This window comes from Coloeus monedula (genome assembly GCF_965178545.1).
Source record: "Coloeus monedula genome assembly, chromosome: 11".
Taxonomy (NCBI): Eukaryota; Metazoa; Chordata; class Aves; order Passeriformes; family Corvidae; genus Coloeus; species Coloeus monedula.
In genome coordinates this window covers 2,024,425-2,045,917 of record NC_138791.1, presented here as the reverse complement: position 1 = coordinate 2,045,917, position 21,493 = coordinate 2,024,425, and the positions used below count along the sequence as shown (strand labels likewise).

Below are 21,493 nucleotides of genomic sequence, written 5' to 3'. Positions count from 1 at the left end.
TTTTTGAGCATGGTTTAAATCATGACACAAAGCCACAGGTCCAAATTAGTGGCAACACTTGCTGGAAAATGTAACCCTATAGATGGAAATGTCTTTTGATGTTTGAGGAAATGTACACAAACTGCAAAACAAAACCAAATGTGGATGGCACATTTTCCCAGCCCTTATGATTTCTTTCCTGAGCAGGTTTACCAGCTTTTCCTGGAAGGTTTATAGATAGCACTATCCCAAGGGAACCCCAACAAAATTATACCTTGCCATGGAAAGGGAGATTAAGAATGAAGTGGAAACAACTTTGCTGTTTTTTCTAGCCTAAATGTTGCCCTGAAGATCTGAATCCTCGTGAATCAGAAGTTTCTGCTGTAGGTAATTTTGAAAAGTTGAAGCTTTTTTTTACTTTGATTTGGTTATGGAGAAATATCACTTTGTGTAGCCATAAAACAAGTTATCATCACTTTCCTATCACACAATTTCTTCAGCATCTTCCATGTTCCTAGGATTTTATTCAGGAGGTGGGCAAGGATCTCCAGAATCCCCCCCACTCCAAAAAGCAAAAGGGGGAAGCTTTTTAAAAACAAAGTAGCCCCTGCAAATTCTGTGCTGGACCAAAGGCTGCCTCACTTCCTGCTTCTGAACAGCCCCCCTGATTTTCCACGCCACAGGCAGTCACACTTTCTAAACCCCAGAATTCCAAGAACTGCAGGATCCATCAGGAGCTGGGTTTACAGAGCATTTTAATCAGGGTGCAGAATAGATGTTGCAATTAAAGAAAAAAAAAAGAGTGGATGGAAGCGTGATAATTCCTGCTGTTGTACGGAATCAGCTGAATTGTTTGGGAGATGGGGATGCTCGTCAGCAAGGATATTCAGAATCTGTAAAAGAGTTTGAAATGTGGGGCTGTTTGCAAAGTTCACATCCAGCAGAACATCTGTAAAACTTACGATCATCTGGTGCTAAAGAGGCAGCTCACATCAACAGCTGTGATTTTCACAGAATTCTGGGCTCCAGTGAGGGCTGGAGAACTGTCTGCACCAAGCTTGGGAGAATTTCCTCCTTTTGTGTCCTTTCAGCATGAAAAAACAAACGCCACTGAAGCTGGCACATGCGTGCTGCACTCGAGGGGGCTGAGCAGGGCTGAGCAGTCAGTCCAAAAACCCTGGGCTGCACTTCCATCCCGGGAGCTGTGCCCTCGTGTTTCCATGGGGATGCCACACCTTCGGAAAAACGCAGTGGTTTGGTACCAGTGACACCTTAATCCTGCAGAGATCACCTGCCCAGCAACACACAGGCTCCTGAATGGATGAAACCATGTTTGCAGATTTGTTCTTCCCCATTTTCACTTGGCACGTTCCCCCAGTGTCACCTCCAGCAGGAGGACACAGGTGTGTGTCACCCACCCTCGGAGGGAATGGGAATTAGGGGGGGATTCTGCTGAAGTACCCTTCAGATATCCAGACCAGTTTTGCTGAAGACAGGAAGGACAAAATATTGAAGTGATATCGTTATTCAAGCACAAAACCTGGGTTTTTCTAGGAAGCTTCGGGCTCTCTGCAGTTTTTTAGGTGGGGGATGTAAGAGGTAACTTTGCCTTTTAACAAACAGATTTTCTAAAAGTGCTTCCCTGAAAAAAACTTCCTTGTCCAGAGGAACACAGTGCTTCTTCCTGCCTGTCACTGCCCTACTCCAAGGAACTGTCTCCAAACTCCTCCTAAGGAGGAATGGACTAATTAAAGGATCACCCAGCCAAGCAGAGGGGCTGGCAGGTTGATCAGGAAGAGGGCCAGGTTACAACTCTGTGTAACAGCCTTATCTCTTCATTTAGAGTCTGTTCTTCCCCCCTCAATGGGAATTCTCAGCTGCCAAGCATCAGACAAGCTGTAGAAACAGGATTTTTATTAACACATCACTGCAACATGCAGCTATTTAACTGTCTCCCCTCTTCTTCCTAGTAAGACATCAAATTAAGGTTAAACTTTCAACTTTTTAAATATAAGGGCTTTTTCCCTTTTTCAATTAACACTTCTGAGGTTTCAATACTAGGAGGAACAGAGCATTGTTTATATTTCTCACCCCACTGGATAGTATCTTTCCTGTTTCCTTCTTGGAAAACCAAAGCTCTGGGAAACTAAACAAAAGCTCAGAGCATGGTGATGAGAGCAGTGAAAGAGCAGAAACACAAGAGAATCCTTTAGGGTGGCCTCCCAGAAGTCTCCTAAATTTTGCTCCAGATTGAATGGGCTGCTGCAGGTGTCTTATTCCCATTGGTCCATTCTGCCCTCAGCTAAATTAAAATTAGCTCCCAAGTGGGGTTTTTTTGGACTTAGAAAGATGCAAACTGGATTTCATGAAGAAAACTTTCAGCCACTGTAAACCAATGCACAAAACGAAGAAACAGTGTTTGTGCACAATTGTATGTGAAGTTCTGCTCTTGGCCTCAAATTCTTGCTGCCAGGTGCTCAGAAGCTCAGCTACTTCTCCTGTCTTCCCACCCAGGACAGAATATCCTCTTCTCAGGTCAGAGAGGGAACAAAATCCAGCTGTAATAGCTGATAAACTCAGAAGTCTCTCACAATATATGGTCTGGAACCTCGCTCTATTCACAGACCAAAGGGAATGGTTTTGCCCAGTTCTCACCCTCCCAAGGATGGACCTTCAAAATCACCCTGATTTAATTCCCCCTTCCTCTGTACTTAGCAGTTATCCTACCTTCTCCTGGAATTCCTGGGTCTTTTCCCTCAGGAGATCCATAGATCCTGTCAGCCTCCCTGGGCACTGCTGACTGACGGCCCTCTGGCTGCCCCCTCATGTTCCTCTTGTATTTCAGCATCCTGGGAAGCACCTCCTTCTCCCACTGTATCCACAGCCCTTCACCTCTGCCCTTCCTTTACCCTCCCCAGCTCTGCCTTTCCCAGCACCATTTGGGCTGGGTCTTCCCAAAGCTCTGCCCAGTTCATCCCAGTCCTTGGGGCTGAACTCAGGATGCAGCAGAGCTGGGTGTGGGCAGTGGCAGTGGGAATTTCTCCCTCAAGCACGATGACCCCTTCGCAATTACTGATATCTTAAAATTGCTCTGGCTCCTTTATAAATCCCATCCCATTTCCCTTCCCAGGCATCAGAGTTAAACAGAATTTCTCTTCTTCTTCTTGCCAGTCTCAGTCTTGCAGCCCAAATTTCAGCTGTTTACCTTTTCCACAAATATATACAGTCAGTCCCTGGGTGATAAGAGAACTTCATCCCAAAGAATTGGCTGCTGGAATGAAACTACATTGATATATAAATGTGAGTTCACAGTGATATGAATTAAGTGTCTGTAATTCACAGGGCCCCATGTTTTTACTGGCATCTGCAAAAGTAACGTACTTGATTTTATAAATTACAGATGTCCTTTTTTCCCTGTGAAATCCTCTTAGTGGGAAACTCCAATATTTTAAATAGCTGAACTACACGCTGCACTAAAAACTGGCTGGGTTTAAATGGGATTTTAAATCTAGCACAGCCTGTAAATAGACTATTTATAAACAGGGAGCTTTGTGTATGTTTAAACTTTGTCAAGTCTTCTAAAGGGGGGGAAATGCCAGCCTGACATTCCTGTAGTCACTCACAGGATTTAAAAGCTGTTGGTGTTGCCCAAAATATTCTTAAGATACATTTATATGAAATGCACTGATTTCTGTTAGTTGTCATTAACTCTTGTGCTAGGAATGAAAACAGACTGTATTCTCTGAAAAGAAGAGAAAATACACCCAAGCCACCAAGTAAAGCATCCACCTTGATCTCAGCTGCTTTGCCAGGCAGTGACAGAGGTGCCAACAATATTTGTGCCACTTTGGCAACAAACCAAAGGATTTTAACAAGGTCAAAACCTGTCCAAGTAATAAGAGATTGATAAGGGGAAATGGCTCTGGGTTTTAATGCCAGATCTGTTGGAATCTGCCTCAATATGTGATTGTACCTGAAAATTCTTCATTCAAGGAGTCTAAGAACTTCTCTGCTGGAGTGGACATGAAGATCTGACACCTCAAGGCTTCCTGTTCTCACTTTTCCCACAAGTTCTGCTAAACACCATGGCAGTACCTCCCAAAGGAAGCTGATGTGTGAACTTGCAGTTGTAGAAGTACTTAAAAGCAGAAATTCAGTCCAAATCCAATCCTTCAGACCTTAATCCTGCCTAATCCTTTGGCAGGACCTTATTGGAGGCAATTTATTTCACAGTCATTCCAAGTAATTGTTTTAATGTAGGTGGATGGTAAACAAAGGGAGGTTTTCTTTGCATGCTTGTGAAACTTTTAACTGATGTTGGCTAAGAGGGGGCTTCATCTCCACCCTATAGTGCATATTTTTTAAAGTAGATCTCATTAAAAGAGATTTTTAGAGCCCAGACATCACTCCTGCTCTGAAAATCAGATGGTTTGCAGTGGGCAACCAAACATCCAATGCCCTTCACACCAATACATTCTATTTTCAGTCATTATTAACACTTCACAGCCCTGGCACTTCGGCTCCCTCCAGGCACGATGCAAATTCCTCTTGCAAGAAACAGCTCAGGATACAAGGAAGTGGGTCGTTAAAGTGTTCAGACAATTTTTTAAAAATAGCAGTAATCGAGCAGAAATTAATATTCAAGAGCCACTCAGCCTGCAAGTCTTCATTTCCCCCTTCAGAAACATCGACTCCTATTGGTTCAGTACTTTTCTCTCAATGAATTGAAAACACTGGGACGTTCCACTTAAAATGATGTTAAAATGTATGGTAAACTTTAAAGAACCTTTCAGTGTACTTATTAAACATTTCTTCACTGCTGTTGATGTGGCCCTAGAGTGGAAAAGCATTCATTCAGAGGAAACATTTGTTCTGGAGTCCAATTATTATTGCATTGTTTACTCTGGGGTTATTTTAAAGCCTTTTGGCTGTGAGGAAGCTCAGAGGGGACCTCCTAGATCTGAAAATCCCAGCACAAGCCTTGCCAGCATTTTGGTTGCCAGCACACAATGCCAGTGAATCTTGTAAATGAACAAACAGAAGAAAAATGGAAATGATTTGGGACTTCAAACTAATCCCATTATGGGAACAAAGTAGCCTTTGTCACTCAGGAAGAATTTCTGTAGCACTCACCATAGTTTGAAAAGCTCAAGGTTAGGTCATATTGTTTATAAGGCAGCTCCTTCCCAACTACTGCAAGGTGTAATGTTCTTTTAAATCCAAATGTCTCTTTAAACACCCAACTTCTGTGTCTAATTCCTAGAAACCCTTGAATATCTAAAAGAAGGAAGGGAAAACTGTGTTCTTTGTTAATAAAGGGGATGTTTTGTGGAGGTTGGGGGATTGAGTTTTGCTCCCACTAAATCCCTTCCTCTTCAGGAGGGATCTGTACAATGTGGGTGCATTCGTGCTCTTCAGACTGATCCCTGTGCACCCCTCAGACAACAAAATTCTTCCACCCTGACCTGTGAGAGACACCAGAGTGCAGCAGTGCAGGTGACATGGACGTGCCCTGATGCACATAGAAAAAGGACTGCAGTCTCTCAAAAGTGAATTAAATCCTATTATTGTTTTTTTAAGAAGGAACGCCTAGTGTGAATAATAGTTGTGGTTATTATGTTATGCTTTTACTTCCCCTGAAACAAACACAGATGCGGCAGAAGTGGATACGCTGGAGAAACAGCAAATATTCTGGAGAAATAACAAATATTCTGGAGAAGTAACAAATGCTTGGGACCCACTGAAGGGGCAGAATTCAGGATGAGCTTTATTCATCACAATAGCTGCAATAAGTAACCACTGAGCACTATTCACCTGTCACATTTAGAATGGGAATGTGCCCATTTCTAGCTGCCTCTCTGCCATCCTGCTTTCTTTGTAGAAATTCTTACTTATTCTTTGCAGCCATGCTACTTTTTTAAAAAGGGTATCAATAATAATAAGGTGTTGTTTAAAGTTTTTAGTGAATCAATAGGGACCCAGATTTCCCTAGCAAAATTCCACAAATTGCTAGGAAGCTGAAGTTTTACTTTGCATTTCCACGCTGGAATTCAGCTCATGAACATGGTGTGAGCCACCAAAGCAGGCAGGGGAGGAAACCTTCAGCTGAGACAGGAGAACAGGACAGGAGTTGCTTCAGGCCACTGGATAGCCTGAGAAATCTCATTTTCCTTATCAGCCCTGTGCTTCCCATTCCTGTCCCCAAAGTGTGTGCCCAGCTGTGAACTGAACCTGTATTTTGTGGGAGACTGGGAGGGGAGGGCATTGCCAAGTTGCTGTTCTCTTGTTCATTTTCTGATGGAACACATATAATTCCTACAGCTCTCGTGTGCTTCTGCTAAAAGCAATCCTGTAAATCCATCTGTGCCCATCTGCACAGAGGAGGAGGAATTTCCTTCCCAGCACTGATGTCCTGTTGCATTTGCAGGTGATGGACTGTGCCATGCCCCTGATCGGGGAGCACCAGACCGAAGACAGGCAGCACATCACCGAGTTAGTCGTAAGCAAAATGAACCAAATGTTGTCCAAAACTCCTATTCCATCTCCTCAGAGACCCACTGCCACTCAGCAGCCTCAGGTAGGAGCCTTGTGCTTTTCAAATAGAGCATCTTGGTCTATCATTTTCAGCTCAACGTTTTCCTCTGAGAATTTGGACGCCCGTGGAACATCAAGGATTTGAGAACCTACCAACACATTTTTATCAGTTTGTTATATTTCAGTGAGATTGTCTCCAAATAGAATCAAGAAGTGCAAGTGTTGCTGTGTTTCTGCCAGGAAATGATCCCTGTGGGCTTTGTACTGTTTCCTTTCAATCCCATATATAAAATATCATGGAAATACTAAGAAGCTCTGTCGTGGAAAACCCTTGCCCTGAGGATGTCAGAAAGAATACTGACAATAATTCTTGTTCTTGTGAGAAATTAATTACATGATAATATTTTTTAATGTGCTGCAATTCAGGAAAATACCTTAGAAATCTAGGAAACTCCTGAAATATGTTCAGCATAGCAGAAAACATGGGTCAAAGGTTGCAAATAGATGCATTTCATTTATTTTATCTTGCTTGGCCCAACAGTTAAAGTGTGGGGATGCAGAGTTCTGCCCCTGGCCTTGCCACCAGCTGGAATTCAGGAATCACCTTTGTGTCTCCATTTCCCTGCTTACAAAGTGTGGGGTTTATTTTACTGATCCTTTTAATAACTTCAGGGAGTGTGGCATTTTTGTAAAGGGCTCAGAGAACAGCAAAGTTTGGAGAGATGTGGATTTGCTGGGTGGAATTTGATGGATAAGGAATTGGGTGGGTGTCTGTGCCCAGAGTTACAGTCAGTGTTTAAATAGAAACCAGTAACGAGTGGTGACCTGTGGCTCTGTACCTAAAAGATGCTTATAAGCCCTTTTTTTACCAAGACTGAGTGTCAGGGGGATGGTTTTAAACTGAAAAAGATTTAGATTAGACACCAGTTCTTTACAATGAGGGTGGTAAGGAGCGAGAACAGGTTGTGCAGAGAAGCTGTGGGTAAAATCCATCAAATCCACCCTGCCCATGACCTGTCCAGGGCTCTGGTGCTGCCCTGGACCTCTGCCCTCCACAGGGATCAGCTGAACCTCAGAATCAGCCAAACTGTAAGACAGGAACTACCAAGCCTAAATCAAGGATCTATTTTTGCTCCCAGCAGGCTCCACACCAGGTAAACAATTTGAGAACAATTTTGTGGCACACCTCAGACAGACCAGTTCTTGAGGCAGAATGACTAATTTGTTCTTCAAATATCTCATCGTGCCTTAAGATATAAAAATACCCTGTCCCACATGAAAAAAAAAAAATGGTGTGGCTTCTATTTATGTTGTAGCCACTTGAAACTAAGCACAAAATTGTTTCAGCCACAGAACCACATACAATGGAGAAGTTTCCATCCAACATGGCTCAAGTCCATTGTAAAGGGCACTCACTGAGAGAGAAAGACAAGAAGGGGGAAAAATAAATCACCTGGTGCCAAAATAGTTCTTTTTTGGAGCAGCAGATTATCCAGCAGATTATTAAAAGGAAGCAAAGAGGCAAAGTTGAAGTTGCCCAGTCAATACAAGTCGACATAAATCAAAATTTAAAGCAGTAACAGACATCACTGTCACATTAATAGATTCACACTTGATATTTCACATTTTGATGGAAAAAAGGTAAGGTCTTGGGTAGGCTTTCCTGGATTTCTGAGCAGCCAAGGGAGGAGGAGGGTTTACTGTTACTGCTGTCATCCAAAGGAACTGGCTCTTTGTTGTGTGTAAATAAAGTTTCCAAGCATTCCCAAAGGAAAGCTGCCTACCTGAGTCCAGAATGAAAATAGGATCCAAGGAGCATTTTTTAGAAGGTTCCTAAATTCCTCAGTCATTGCTGTCACTCAGCATGTCCACGGAAAGGGTTTTTTTCTCTGAAACCAGTTTTTGGATGAATGTAGAGATAATATTCTGGGATGATGGACTTCTGGTAGGTTCCTGTTTGATTTAGGTTATTCCTGGAGGATTCAGCCTTTACTGATGGCAGCAGGATGTTATTCCACATTAACCTTCTTTTCCTTAGCCTATCCTTACATTATGGATTGCACCTGAGCAAAAAAAAAGAGCTGTGAAAACCACAGAACCTTCAGAATATTTGCAATATCTGTTAGTTTTCCTCTCAGTTAGTCAGACTCTTAAAATTGGCCTTATTATACCAGTTTAGGGCAGGTAAAGGGGACCTGATTTTCTGCTGAAGATCCTGTTTGCAAATCCCCATTAATCTTCCCAGCTTTAGGGGAAAATCATCAAACACATTTTTAGAATTTAAAGCAGACAACTCCTCGTGTGTAGTTCATTTTTAGCTGGGTTTTGCTAAGAGTAAAATCAATCTGTTAAAACAAAGCTGTCCCTTTCAGTTTTGAAATTTTTCAGTTCTCCTTTTCTAATGTGAGAAATTATTTCCTATTCTTGAGAAACCCCCTGTTCATCTGCAGGGCAGGGCACACTGCCCATTCCTACAGGTGACACAAAATGCAGAGCCAGTGATTTATCCCAAATCAGCCTCGTCTGTGTGTGGACATGGCCTTGGAAACCAAAGTACTGGAGGTGTCAAAGAGTAACTGCTGCATTTTGCTGCTTCTGCTTTTAAATGAGCAGCCTATGGTCAATCATACAGCTCCAGATGTGCCACATCTGGAATTTCCTTATTATCTGGGGGGTTTAAAAGTGTTTCTCGTCTAGTCCAGACTGTAGCACTGGGTGGATTGTGCATACAAACCTGCCTCAGTTTACAAATGCCCACAGTGGTCAGTCCCACTCCAATTAAGCATCCATCAGAAAACAAATCAATGATTGGGAAAATCAGCCTTTGTTTAGCACTGGGCAGCCAAGTCTTGGTGGGAATGGTTGGCCCTGCAGTGTGCTTTGAAGGCTGGCAAGGCTCTCCCTGTCACCGTGCCAGAGGGAGCAAATTCCAAAGGGAAACCTCAGAGGGGCAGGGCCTGGGCTTGTTAAACCCATTAAATCTGAGATATCTCAGTGGGGAGATTTTTTAAATATATGTTTTGTACGTTACCTGTTTATTTACCTATAAACACTTGCCCAGACTCTGTAGCAGGTTCTGCTGGTGCACAGAGGGCAGAGGGGCTGGGCAGGAGGAGACTCAGGGAAGTTCTATCTGTTAAAACTACATATAGCCAAAAAAATCCTCCACGAAATGAAGTTTCTTCTATTATTTACAAACATGATAGCTTGTTTTACCCCAAACCATGCTGAAAACACATAAGAGAACTTGATCTAGGAATATGATTTTAAAAGTTTTGCATAAACTCTGCCTGCTCTACTTGCAGGCAATAAAACTGTGGAAATCTAAATTTACATATTTTCTAACCTCTTTGACTGCTTTTGACAGGTCTCTAGAGAAGTCTTTTTCAAATTTTTCCTAAAAATCAAGTAAATAGGCTCAACCACCCAGTGAATAGCCAGTGGGACCACTTATCTCTGCCTCCAGGAAACACCACTGACCAAAGTTCTGCTCTGGGTTTGCAGAGCTCTGCAGGAGGTGGCTCAGTGCAGGCTGGTTCAGGCTCGTTCCTGGACAATAATATAAAGCAATCATGTCAAACAAATGAAACAATAATGGCCAAACATCCACTCAGAGCTGCCCATCAGGTGCTGAGGTGAATTGTGCTGGAGTAAATTCCGCAGAGAAAATGACATTGTCCATGAGAATCACCATAAAATGCAAATGTTTATGGGCGTGTGAGCAGCTGGAGCTGAGGGAAATCCTGTTTGGAAAATGTTCATTCAGTCCTGTTGCATTATCCATGAAAGAATAAGGGATTTGTTATCCTTAATGGAAGGCAAGAAGGAAGAAGTGTGTGCTCCAATATCCATAACATGATGACATCACAAAGAGCAGGGCATTCCCAGCCACATCCTGCTTCTGTGTGGTGTAAAAGAGAGGAGTGGCACAGTGCTAATAAACCAATTACAAACCCAATGTAGTCTCCATTCCCTGACCCTTTCTATGATATTGTTTATCCAGTTTTATTGTTCCATGTCCAGAGAGAAAATTGAACCACGTGTGGCCATAGTGAAAATAACAAAAAGTGTGAATTCTAGAGAGAAAAGCAATCCATCAGCAAACTCCCTGCTCCTGGGTTTCCATAGGATTGGCTACAGTTCTGTTACCTTCCCTCTCTGGGATTTACTGGGGATTTCTTAAAGGAAACTGCTTATGATGAGCAGCAATTTGCTTCAACTCACTGAAGTTTTGATGATGAGCAGAAAATGCAGCATTTGGTTTGACCTTAGCTGAAGGGAACACATTTAATTGGGAAGGATCCCCTCATGGAGGTATATGGAAATGGAGAGTTCAGCATTAGTCTGCTTGCTAGGAGTAAACTTCTCTGCATGAAATTTGGGGTGTGGGCTTATCCCTAAGTTATTTTTCGCTTTCACAGTCTCATCGAGGTTCACTTCAATTTCCACCCTTGATTAGAAGAGGAGCCCTTGATCAGAATAGGAGCTGCCTGATAAAATAAACCAATTAAAAGGCCACACTGAATTATCCTGTGTGAGAGAGGGTGAATGGAGGGGCTCACTGAGGGTCCTGCAGAGCAGATCACCCCTCATGGAATTAGGTCTGTCCTAACAGAGGGGTTTAGGACAGCTTGCCTTCAGGAGGTTGCTAAATGACCTAACAACCCCCAAACCCACTCATGCTGAATTTCCTTCTCTTAGGAAGAGATTGAAACTGGGCATAAATGGCCATCACGAGGCCATAAAGCTGCTGTGGAACAGCATCTTAAATACACTCGGGATCAGCCTGATTTCTCTTTGCTCCAGGAGGGCAGCACAGAGACCCTGCAGAAACAGGATTTTACTGCATCCCTCTGCAGTGGTTTCTCTTTCCAATTGTTTCTCGTTCCAAGCTCTCCCCTGAGGTTCCCCTGAGTGCCCCAGCTCTGCCATGGGCACACAGAGTGTCTGTGTGGAGACCAACTGAGCACTTTCTGTAGTTTGCTTGAGCAACCCCCGAGGTTTCCCCTGCTCCTCGTGCACCTCACAAGGTCTGTGGGCACTCTGAGAGCCATCAGTGCCTCCAAACACCTCCCTGGCTCTTCTCCACCACTTCCCCTGCCCTTAAAAGTCCTTTTAAATCGCAGTCCTTTGTAAGATAAATTACAATATTTAATCTAGTTAAATAATTTCTCATCAAAATATTTACAGGCTGCTTGTGGATGCCCTCCTAAATATACTGGTAGAGAATTTAAACCACTGGCATCAAAACTCACATAGAGCAAGGCAAAATATTGCTGGGGCACATAAATCACACAACACGGAATGCAAAACCTTCCAGAGGGCATTTAAGTCAAAAGCCATTCTGAAAAGCGTCATTTTTGCTGGAGGTGGTGCCCCCCTCCCAGCAGTATTTTGGTTTTTTGCATCCCAGCGACACCTTGTGGATTTTCTTGTGGAATCAATGAGCTGGGGAGTTCTCTGTTATTATTACGAGATTCTACATCATATTCCACGAGCTGAAGCACATTAAGAAAGGTACTGTCTGTATATTTTACAAATCAGCAAATTCTCCCTACTCGAAAATTTTTCATCATGTTATTGTAATGTATTTTTCTTAATTTCTTTTCAATATTTTAATATGGAATGTATTTTAATAGGCTACATTAATGTGCACAAATATAAGTATGTATATATATATATATACACACACACACAATGTTTATCTGTGTGTGCTTATTTTAATCAAAACTCTTAGCTATTTTATGGTAGTGAAAATATAAGAGCAGCTGTTACTCTTTCAGATCCCAATATAAACATATGGAATTAAGAAAAGCAGCAGAAAATAAACAAGTAGGAGCCCGAGCCCACCACATCCTTGTAAAAGGCCACATTTGGGGCGCAGTTCATGCCAGTAAAATTTATTTATCACAAGTATAAAATGATGGGGTTTTTTTTCCTACACTGAGGTTGTTTTGTCTGCCTTGAGCAGGGCAGGTTCTGCATGTGAGGCACAGAGGCCACAATGGAGGCAGGACTCAGCTGTAGCTGCTGGATGAGGGATGTTCATGTATTTAAAACAGTCCCCATTTCATTAGCAAAGCTTGATTTATTTTAAACATTTGAACTCGACATGCAGGTCCTGAAAGGTATCAAAACCACAAAGTTCATGCAGGAAAATAAATCCTGAAACCTTTAATATCGATAAGGACACAACATATAAATATTTCAGCAGGAATTTGACTAACAAAGAGATTGTTAAAGTGAAAAGAACTGATTTAAAATCGTTCCTGAGCTCCTGCACCAGCAGATGGAGTGAGAGCCAAGGGAGGCACAGAGGAGCTGCTCAGAGCTGGTTCTGAGTCTCCCCTGAACAGAGGTCCCAGGTAAATAACTGGGGATAAATCTCTGCACAAACGCTCTGGGGCTGTAGCCCTGAATGTGTCCATCAAATGAGGGTGATTAAATCAATACACAGATAATGGTGATGCTGCTCAGCTTGGTTCCATGTGCCAAGAACCAGCCAAGGGTGCCTTCACAGGGCCCTTCTGAGGGGATCTGACGGCCTTTACATATAGAAGAATATACTAAATGTATTAAAGGTTTAGGGTTATTTGGTCAAAATTTTTACTGACATCAACAGAAATTTGTCCAAATGAAATGAAGCTTTCTGGGTGTAGCCCGATTTTTATTATTTTTTTTAAGTTTCTGAGTGCTCTACATTGAATGCATATCACCAGCAGTGTACCTGGAAAAATAACTGATTTCTGCAGACAGGCCAGGCAAACTTGGTAAGAGAAAGAGCTGCTCACAAAAGTACCCACTAGAAGAGAATCCCAAAGGAAAAAGCCCCTGACAGGGTCAGGCTTCAGGCCCAGGAGGATTTGGGTGACCTCAGTTGTCTGTAGGATACAGTGCTTCAGCCTTAGTGCTGATTTTGTAACTCGGAAGGCCACAAAGTGCTGGTAAAACTGAAAAACAAAACAGGTTTTGTTTTAAGTTTTCTTTGTATTAAGTACTTAATAGATACTTTTCCACATTTATCTTAAAGATCATAACAATAATATTCTCTTTTGTCTTCATTCACATAGCAAAATGAGGCTTTTCTTAACTTTTTGTTACCTTCTGCCACATGATCTCCTGCTCGTCTCACAGTCCGCCAGTGGTGTTGGGAATTCTGACACTCCATGCTCCCTTCCCTCAAGAAGAAAGAAAATAATTGAGGTTTAAAGCAATCCTGAGCCCACCACGATGGAGTGGCCTGTCTGTTCTTCTGTGAGAAGCAGCTTTTTGGTCCCACAGGCATTTTTCTGGAAACTGCAAAAATTGTCCTCATTCCATTCTAGAGCAAACCCCATCCTTTTCCAAATCAGAGCAAGGGAAGCAGTGATCCCATCGTTGCAGACCAGGGAAGAGCTGCCACAGACACAAACAGGACAGGAGAGCCCAGGCTGGATCTATGTTTTGTCTTAGTGCTGTAATTACCATCATATATAACATCCTTTGATTTTTTTATTTTATTTTTCATCTATTTTTACTCTCTGATCTGGTTTATTTAAGCTGAACCTAACAGAGATATCTTTTTTTTGGAGGCTTTTCCTTGGTGTCCCTTCCTTTCCCCACCCCGTGGTGGGTGTTTCCTCTCTACTTTTTTTTGTTATTATTCCCTGTCTCCACTTGACTTTTCTGTTTGATTTCTCTGACCTTTAAATCATACCCTGTTCAGCAGGGCTGGCTGGCCTTTCTCCATGTTTAACTTGCAGGAATTCTGCCCCTCTCCCCAGGCATCCCTGCCACGGTTTATTTTCAATAAGGACCATGTGCTAAAAGTGTGTCAAAACCTTTAAACAAGGCACCAAGAGAAATTACGGAAGAATCCAAACCAGAGCAGCTCATTTCCATCTACTCTTGATTTGTCCATAGGAAAAAAAATAAGCAACCCTCACACACAGACACACTTCCAACTCTGGAATGTGGTGATGGACTTCTGGAGCTGCCAGCAGAGCAAAGTCGTCTTCAGCTGCTCCAAAATCCTCCTCCAGGGTCTCTCAACTTCTCACAGAGACTCAGGGGGGGTTTCAGAGCTCAGAGCAGCCCCCAAAGCTCCTGTGGGCACCTGTGGGCTGGAGCAGCACCACGAGGAGCACGAAGAGAAGCCATGAATGGTTGTTGTGTGTGGCTCTTAGCAGAGCCCTGAACTCCACTTTAATTTGGGGAGGGCTCAGGGGTCTCTCCCAGGGCCTCTTTTCTGTATCCCCTCCCACTCTACCACTCTGTGACCCTAAAAACACAAAATGTGGATTCTCAGACCGGACTTGAGGCTGCTCCATGATCTTTTTTCCAGACTCTCTTGTTTCCAAGGATAAATTTCAGCTCTGAGTGGATCCAGTAATGATGGATCTCTGTGGCTCAAGGTGAAGTTCTGCAGACCCAAAGCCCCTCCTGTTCATGCACGGATCACTTGTCATCCCATATTTCAGAATAGTCATAAAAATAACCTACTTTTTGTTAAGACTGGAGGGGCAGACACAGCACAGCATCACCCAAAGTCCCTGGGCTCAGGGGTCAAAGCCTTCCCTACAATTTCCACCCTCAGCACAGGATTTGTGCACTGTCAGCCCCACCTTATCCAGTGTGAATGAGGAGGTTCCTCTGTACACTGGGAAAGAGAGAGGAAATTTCCTTGCCAGGATGTTCCCCTGGATGTGCTGTACCCTTTCTCCCTGCTTTTCCATCTGCCTTTGAGCTCTTCCCCTGCTCCAAACTCCCATCCCACGCAGTGTCAGCACATGGGGGAGCTCGCTGCTATCCCAGACTCCACATCCCCTCCCTGTCTGTGGGGAACAACCTTTTCCCTGGGAAGAGCTGCCTGGAAGCTGCTGTGCCGCTGCGTGGTTTTAATGTTCCCTGCTCCAAAAGCAGAAATGGAAATCTGACTTCTTCAAGCAATAAAAGAGCTGCATCCGTGTCCAGTGGAATTATTGCCTGGCCGTGGAAGGGAGCAGAAAGCTTCAATAGCTGATGCTACTTCAGAAATTCATTTTCCCTAATAAATCAACATCCTACTTCTTCTCCAGAAACCTCATCAAATTGAGAGGTGGGGGGTTTTTTTTGTTCAGCAGAATAACAGAAAATAGGGCTGGAATGGACAGTGGGATTTCAGCTGTTCCAGTATCTCAGGGAAACCTCTGGAGTGTCCATGGGAACAGCACCGAGTCCCTGCTGGATGCTCATCTTCCCTGAGCCACCTGCTCTGCTGGGAGCATCCCTGCCCAGGTGGGGTTGGAAGAAAAGAGATCTTAAAGGTCCCTTCCAACCCAAACAATTCTATGAGTCTGATTTTTAAGATCTTGTGTAAAAATACTCAAGCAGGAAACTATTGTCTAGGGAGTAATTAGTTATCTAGCAATGGAAAACAGTCTATAAAATCTAAGCTAGAATACTTTTTAATGTTTTTTTTTTAAAAAAAAGCCCTTTTCAGTGCATTTTTTAAAATACTATTCCAAGCAAAAATCTCACTGTTTTGCTTGTTTTCTGCTCTGAGCAGTCATTTCCTACCCATTATGGGGAAAACTCTAACAGGTTTTGCAGAGGTTCTTTGGCAAGTTGGTTGAGCAACAACAAAAGTTGCTCTAAGTTTTTGAATTCTTTATCAAAACTTCAGCTTGAAAAAACCCCAGGCTGGCCCCATTTTTGCCGAGTGTGTTTTTCACACAGATTCCCTCAGTGCAGAAGGGCAAGGCTGGGCAGTGGAACCCCAAAAACCTCTGAAAAGCAGGAGAGACCTCTCCTCTTGCTGCCCCCTTTGCACAGACAACAGGAAGGTGGATTTTTTTAAACTCATCTCTCCATGGTAGCTGTCACTGTTTCTCTCAGTCCACAGGGAATATAAAAAACAACAAATAGCAAAATCTTTGTCGTCCTGTTCAGTGGCACGCAGTGGGGCAGATAAATCACCTGAGCCAGAGTCACCTGGAATAGGGGAAGGTCTGAACCAGCACCCAGCAAAAACCCCACCACACTCACTGCACACGGAATGGATGAAGCAGGAAGCACCAAGTTACTAAGAGGTTTTGTATTTTTGGATGCTCCACTTCAGGATTTCACTGCTTTGCTGAATTGTACAGCACGTGCTTATTTGCAGCCCAGTTTGACTCAGTTTATACACATTTCTTCTTGGTTTCCATTGGCCTTTGGCTTGCTTTTTGCCCCCAGTTTCTGTTTATAAAACCCTTTCATTTTACTAAACTAAGCAGACAGGTTCTTCCAAAGGCTGCAGGCACAGCCTGGTCAGTTTGACAGCACTTTTGTGAGGCAGCTCAGGTCTCCTGAGCAGGGCTGGTGGCACTGAGACCCAGCAGCAAGCCCAGCACCTCGTGCAAACATTGCACTGAGTTGTGATGACATTCTGGGGTTTTCTCCTCACAAATCTTTCCCATTCGATTGCAGTGAGCGAGTGAGCTCTGCCTTTGTGACAGATGCCTGTCATTAGTCCATAAATAAATGATTTGGGACTTTTTGGGGGGTTTTTAAACTCCACTCATCATTTCATTCTTTCTTTAGGATATTTTGGCCCTACAGTCTTCCAGCTCTGTATCATCTATAGGTTTTAGTAGCACACACCTATTTCTTTTGTGCCAGCTTAATTAATTAATAATCTACTCGAGAGCTGCATCCCACTGATGCCCTTCCCAGCAGTTTTTCTTCAAAAACTGCTTTTTTCCTCACCAATCACTTCCTTACCCTCAATGTAATCACTGTCCTATTCGTGCTTAACCTTCTCCACTGTACCTTGGCCAATCCCAATTTTTAGAGAGACCTGGTATGGAATTCTGCATTTCATGAGTCAGCTGGTTTTCATTTCTGAGATGAAGAATGTTCTCTTTTTACCTGCATCTCATTTTTAGCTTTTATCCCACCTGCCATCCTGCCTTTGCTCCTGTGTTTATCACCATCTATGGCACTTCAAACATTCATTTACTATTTACCCTCTACTTAAACTATCCCAGTGACCTCTCTCCTTAGAAATCACTTTTTTTTCGTAGTTCTGCTGTTACTTAAGTGTTTTACTATTTATTCCTGTTCCTTTATGAGCTCTAACTCAGCTCATATTTTGGCAACTCTCAATTGATCCCTCTCCTTCTTGACCTGAAAAACGTGGCTTACCCCTCAAATATTGAAATACCTATGAAAAGCTCCTGTCCTTACATTACAAAGAAAACTAAACGAGACCCAAAAACAACTCTACGTGCTCCAACTACAGTTCACAAAGTCTTCAACCTCAGCCAAATCAAAATCAATTTTTGCTGGGACTCTGTTTAGCATCTCTTTTGCCCAAGGGCTATTTCCCTGCCAAGTTGCTGCTTTTGCTCCCACCCATTTCAACATTCTTCAGACTGTTCAAAATTCAAGTGTATATGAATCCAATCTGCATTTATGGAAAGGTAGAAAAAGAAGCAATGCCCTGATCAAATTCTAATACCACTTGCTTTGAAGAATAAACAGCTTTTTCTGCCAGTTCCACCCCTAAAATTCTAAGGAGACTGTTCCAGGTAAGAGTGGAAAGGAGGAAAGTGCTACAGGGACATCTAGAGACATTTATATTTTAGATAAGTAGTGGGGGTTATGCTCTGGCTGTAATTAGCCAATATTCCTAAAGGTCATCACGCAGCCAAATCCTCACTTGTTCTGCCCAGAGCTGAGACATCACTGGAGCGTATTTGCAGCATTCATGTGGCTTGGGGGCTTCCCCAAGTGAAGCTGTGTTTTTTGGGGCAGTTATATAAACAGCAAACCCCTCTGAACAGGAGAGCCCCTTTAGGCAGCCCTACAGAATGTTCCTGTCAGCATCAGCACCCCCTTCTCCTTCGGAATTCGGGTGGGGTATGAAAGTTGTGCTCCACAAAACGAAAACCAGAGGGGCTCCTTCTGCCATCAGTCACCACACCTCACTCAGGTAATCCTAAACCATCCCAAACACACTCCTGTCCTACTGATTCTGCTCTTTAACCCTCCACATGAGGAGCTGTGCAGGGCCATTTTCCATGATAAAATCCTGCATTTAACCCTTGATCCCTGCAGGGTCTGTACCAAGCACGTTTGCAGATCAGAGCTGCAGCACAGGAAAACATGTCTGTGCTGAAAGAAGGTGTCAGGAGGGTGAATTTCTAGGCCAGGCAACAAAGGAAAACAGAAAATCAGCAAGAGGGGTGAATACATCTGCAGGACAGGTCTGGTCCAGCACCTCTGCTCGGAGAGGAGTGAGCAGCTCCCACAACTGCATTGGCACCACCTTGCAGAGGTGAGAAGAACAGCCTGCAGTTAATTTGCCAACAACTGGTGTTTTAGAAGGAGCCTGGATTTTATTAAAGGTCTTGGCTCAGGGCAGCAAACAAGGCTGGTTCAAAGCCTGTCTTTAATATCAAGTATCAAGGTCTCTGACTGTCTAAAAGAAAGACTCTCGAAAAGGGCTGGATTACTACAGACCATTGAAAAACCATGAGTAAGATTTCTCAGTTAGGAATGTAATGCTAATTAGACGTTTTGGGTCAGCCTGGGTGGGTTGGCTAATTAGCCAAAGTAATATACCCATGTGATTGGCCTGGAGTGTGGGTGAGGTTCCTGGAAGCACCAGGTGATATCTGCTGAAAAAGAAAAGGAAAAAAAAAAAGGATGTGTGGGTGGTAAAATCAGGACAGCTGCAGTCAGTGACTGGAGAGGGGGAAATGCACCTTCAACAGAAAAGGCACAAAGACTCCAAACTCCCAGCAGAGTTAGGGAAGGATTTGCGAGCTCCTATAATGTTTATTGAAAGCTTCACTTCGGATAAAATAATTTCTTTGGGAGATGAGAGATATGCAGATTGCGCAAGGGCCGGTGTTGTCATGTCAGATCAGTGCAGTTGTGTGATAAAACCGGAGACATCTCGGTGCGAGAACAAATGGCAGATTTGCTCCAGCCCCGGGGCCCGGGGCAGACACAGGCCCTGCCCATAGGTGTTGTTCTAACATTAAAGGAGATGTGAATTCAAACTGCCAGCCTGCGTTTCTAGATAAAACATGGGGTTTACCTGCGTAGTCTTTTGTTTTAGTGGAAAAATGAGAATATCCTCATAACCTCCCTGGCCACCCTGTGCCACTGCAGAGAGCCCCAGCTTGGGCTGTGGCCCTTGGTAAGGGTAGGGAGCCTATCGTGTGCTAATCATGGTAATTGTAATTATAAAATCCTATGTGTGCTTTCTAACAAAGTCATGTGGTCTCTTTGGGCCTCCAGAAAGAAACTCTTGGAGTTCTTGAAGCCCCAATCTTGGTGGTTTCCCTCCCAGAGCACTCTGCATGTCCCACAGCCCCAGGAGTGGAGCAGAGGCTGCCAGGAGCATCCCAGCTCTGGGACAGGGCAGGAGCTGCCTCCTCCAGGGCAGCTTTTCAAGTTTCCACTCTGGGCTAATTGCCCTGGTCTCCCAGGAGCTCCTGATGCAAATGCAGATTTTGCAGGGAGCACATTCTCCAGAGTGGATACCACAAACACTCTGGGTGCTGAACGTGCCCAGGGGAGCCCAGCAGCTCCTGCATGTGGCTCTCAAAATCAGAGCAAGGAGGGAAACCAAAAGAGAGGCCTCTCACCCACACTAAAGTGCTGTGACATTTTCTGGTGGCTTTGTCTTTCCTTACAAAATTTTCTTACTTTCTACATATCTTCATCCCTTTAGCGATGCTCACCAGGAGCTGTGTAACTGGGGCAGGTAAATCAAGGATCAGAGCTTGTGTGGATCATTTTTACTCCTCATTTGGTCTTCTGCAGGTTGGTAACACTGAATAATGAGAGTTTCAGACCTGCCCTGTGCCCTTTTATTCACGTAGCTAAAGCAGACAGAGCAACTTGCAGCAGCAGGATGCACTGGAGAATTGTTGTGCCATTGAGAACTCTGACAGCTGCACTGCTGAGCAGGAATTCACAGCACTAGGAGCAAGATTTATTCTGTAAATAAAGCACTAGGAGCGAGATCAAATACAAATCTATCGGAAAAAAAACCCACAGTAAGCTCTGCAAGAAACATGTTTAATTGCTTTTGCATTTGCTCTTTAATAAATTCTGCATTTTTTTCCTCTTGACAGATGGCAATTTGATTTCTGGATCCTTAAAAAAAAATCCTAAGCTATTGTGTCCAATGATTTAATGTCTTTCACGTTTCAAAATATTAGAGATGGGCCTAAGACAAGGTTTGGACTCAAAAAGTCGTGTTCCCAGAGGGTGTTCTGCTCCAAGGTTTTGGTTCAGGCCCATCTTTTCCTTTCACAAGTATCCATGTGAAAAGGATGCTGCCAAATAAACCTCCTGTTTTGAAAAGTGAAGTATTACATGTGTTTCTAATAACATGTCAGATGGAGAAGCATGAAGTAATTTCAGTTATTTTTATTATTTGTCTGTGGTTTTTGCTTTCTTCTTTCATTTTGCTTAGCAAAACAGTGAAGCTGGAGCAGCCCATCTCCCTCCCCACTTACAGCCAGCAAGTCAAAGTGAAACTGTCACTGGCAAAACTCCTGCTGTGCAAACGCTTCTGGATACAAGTGAACATAGTTAAAAATAAATTATTCCTTAAATTACACAAAGGTATCTGTTGAAATCCATTTCCTATTCAGTCTGTCCTAAAAAAAAAAAAAAAAAGAGAGAGACCAGAAGCATTGAGATACAAAAAAAAAAAGGTTCCTGGTGCTGGGAACTGAGGATAAAGTCCTTCCCCAAATGGAGGTGAGGTTTGGGAAGGCACTCCCTGCATCCCGATCACATGCTGCAAAGGGAAAACAGTTCTTATAAGAGCTCAGCTTTGGACTAGTCCAGGATTCATATATCATGTCAGGCAGCAACTAAATTAAAAAATGGTATTGGGAATAAATTTAAAGTGTATGTTCAGCCCCACCAATAAAGAGTTTTCTAATGAAAATAAAGACAAATTAGTGGAAAATTGGAACCGAGCTACTCTAATTTTATTTTTTTTTTTCTT

The 21,493-nt window shown here is 43.3% G+C and overlaps 1 protein-coding gene across 1 annotated transcript in view; it reads left to right on the top strand.

The window, feature by feature from the left end:
• SYN2 (synapsin II) overlaps positions 1 to 21,493 on the top strand; it is a gene marked incomplete at both ends in the record, with an annotated part of 152,254 nt that overhangs the window by 124,042 nt on the left and 6,719 nt on the right. The window contains one exon of the mRNA XM_082288687.1: positions 6,407 to 6,556. Within this exon, the coding sequence (XP_082144813.1) occupies positions 6,407 to 6,556 (150 nt within the window). The remainder of the gene's footprint in view (positions 1 to 6,406; positions 6,557 to 21,493) is intronic.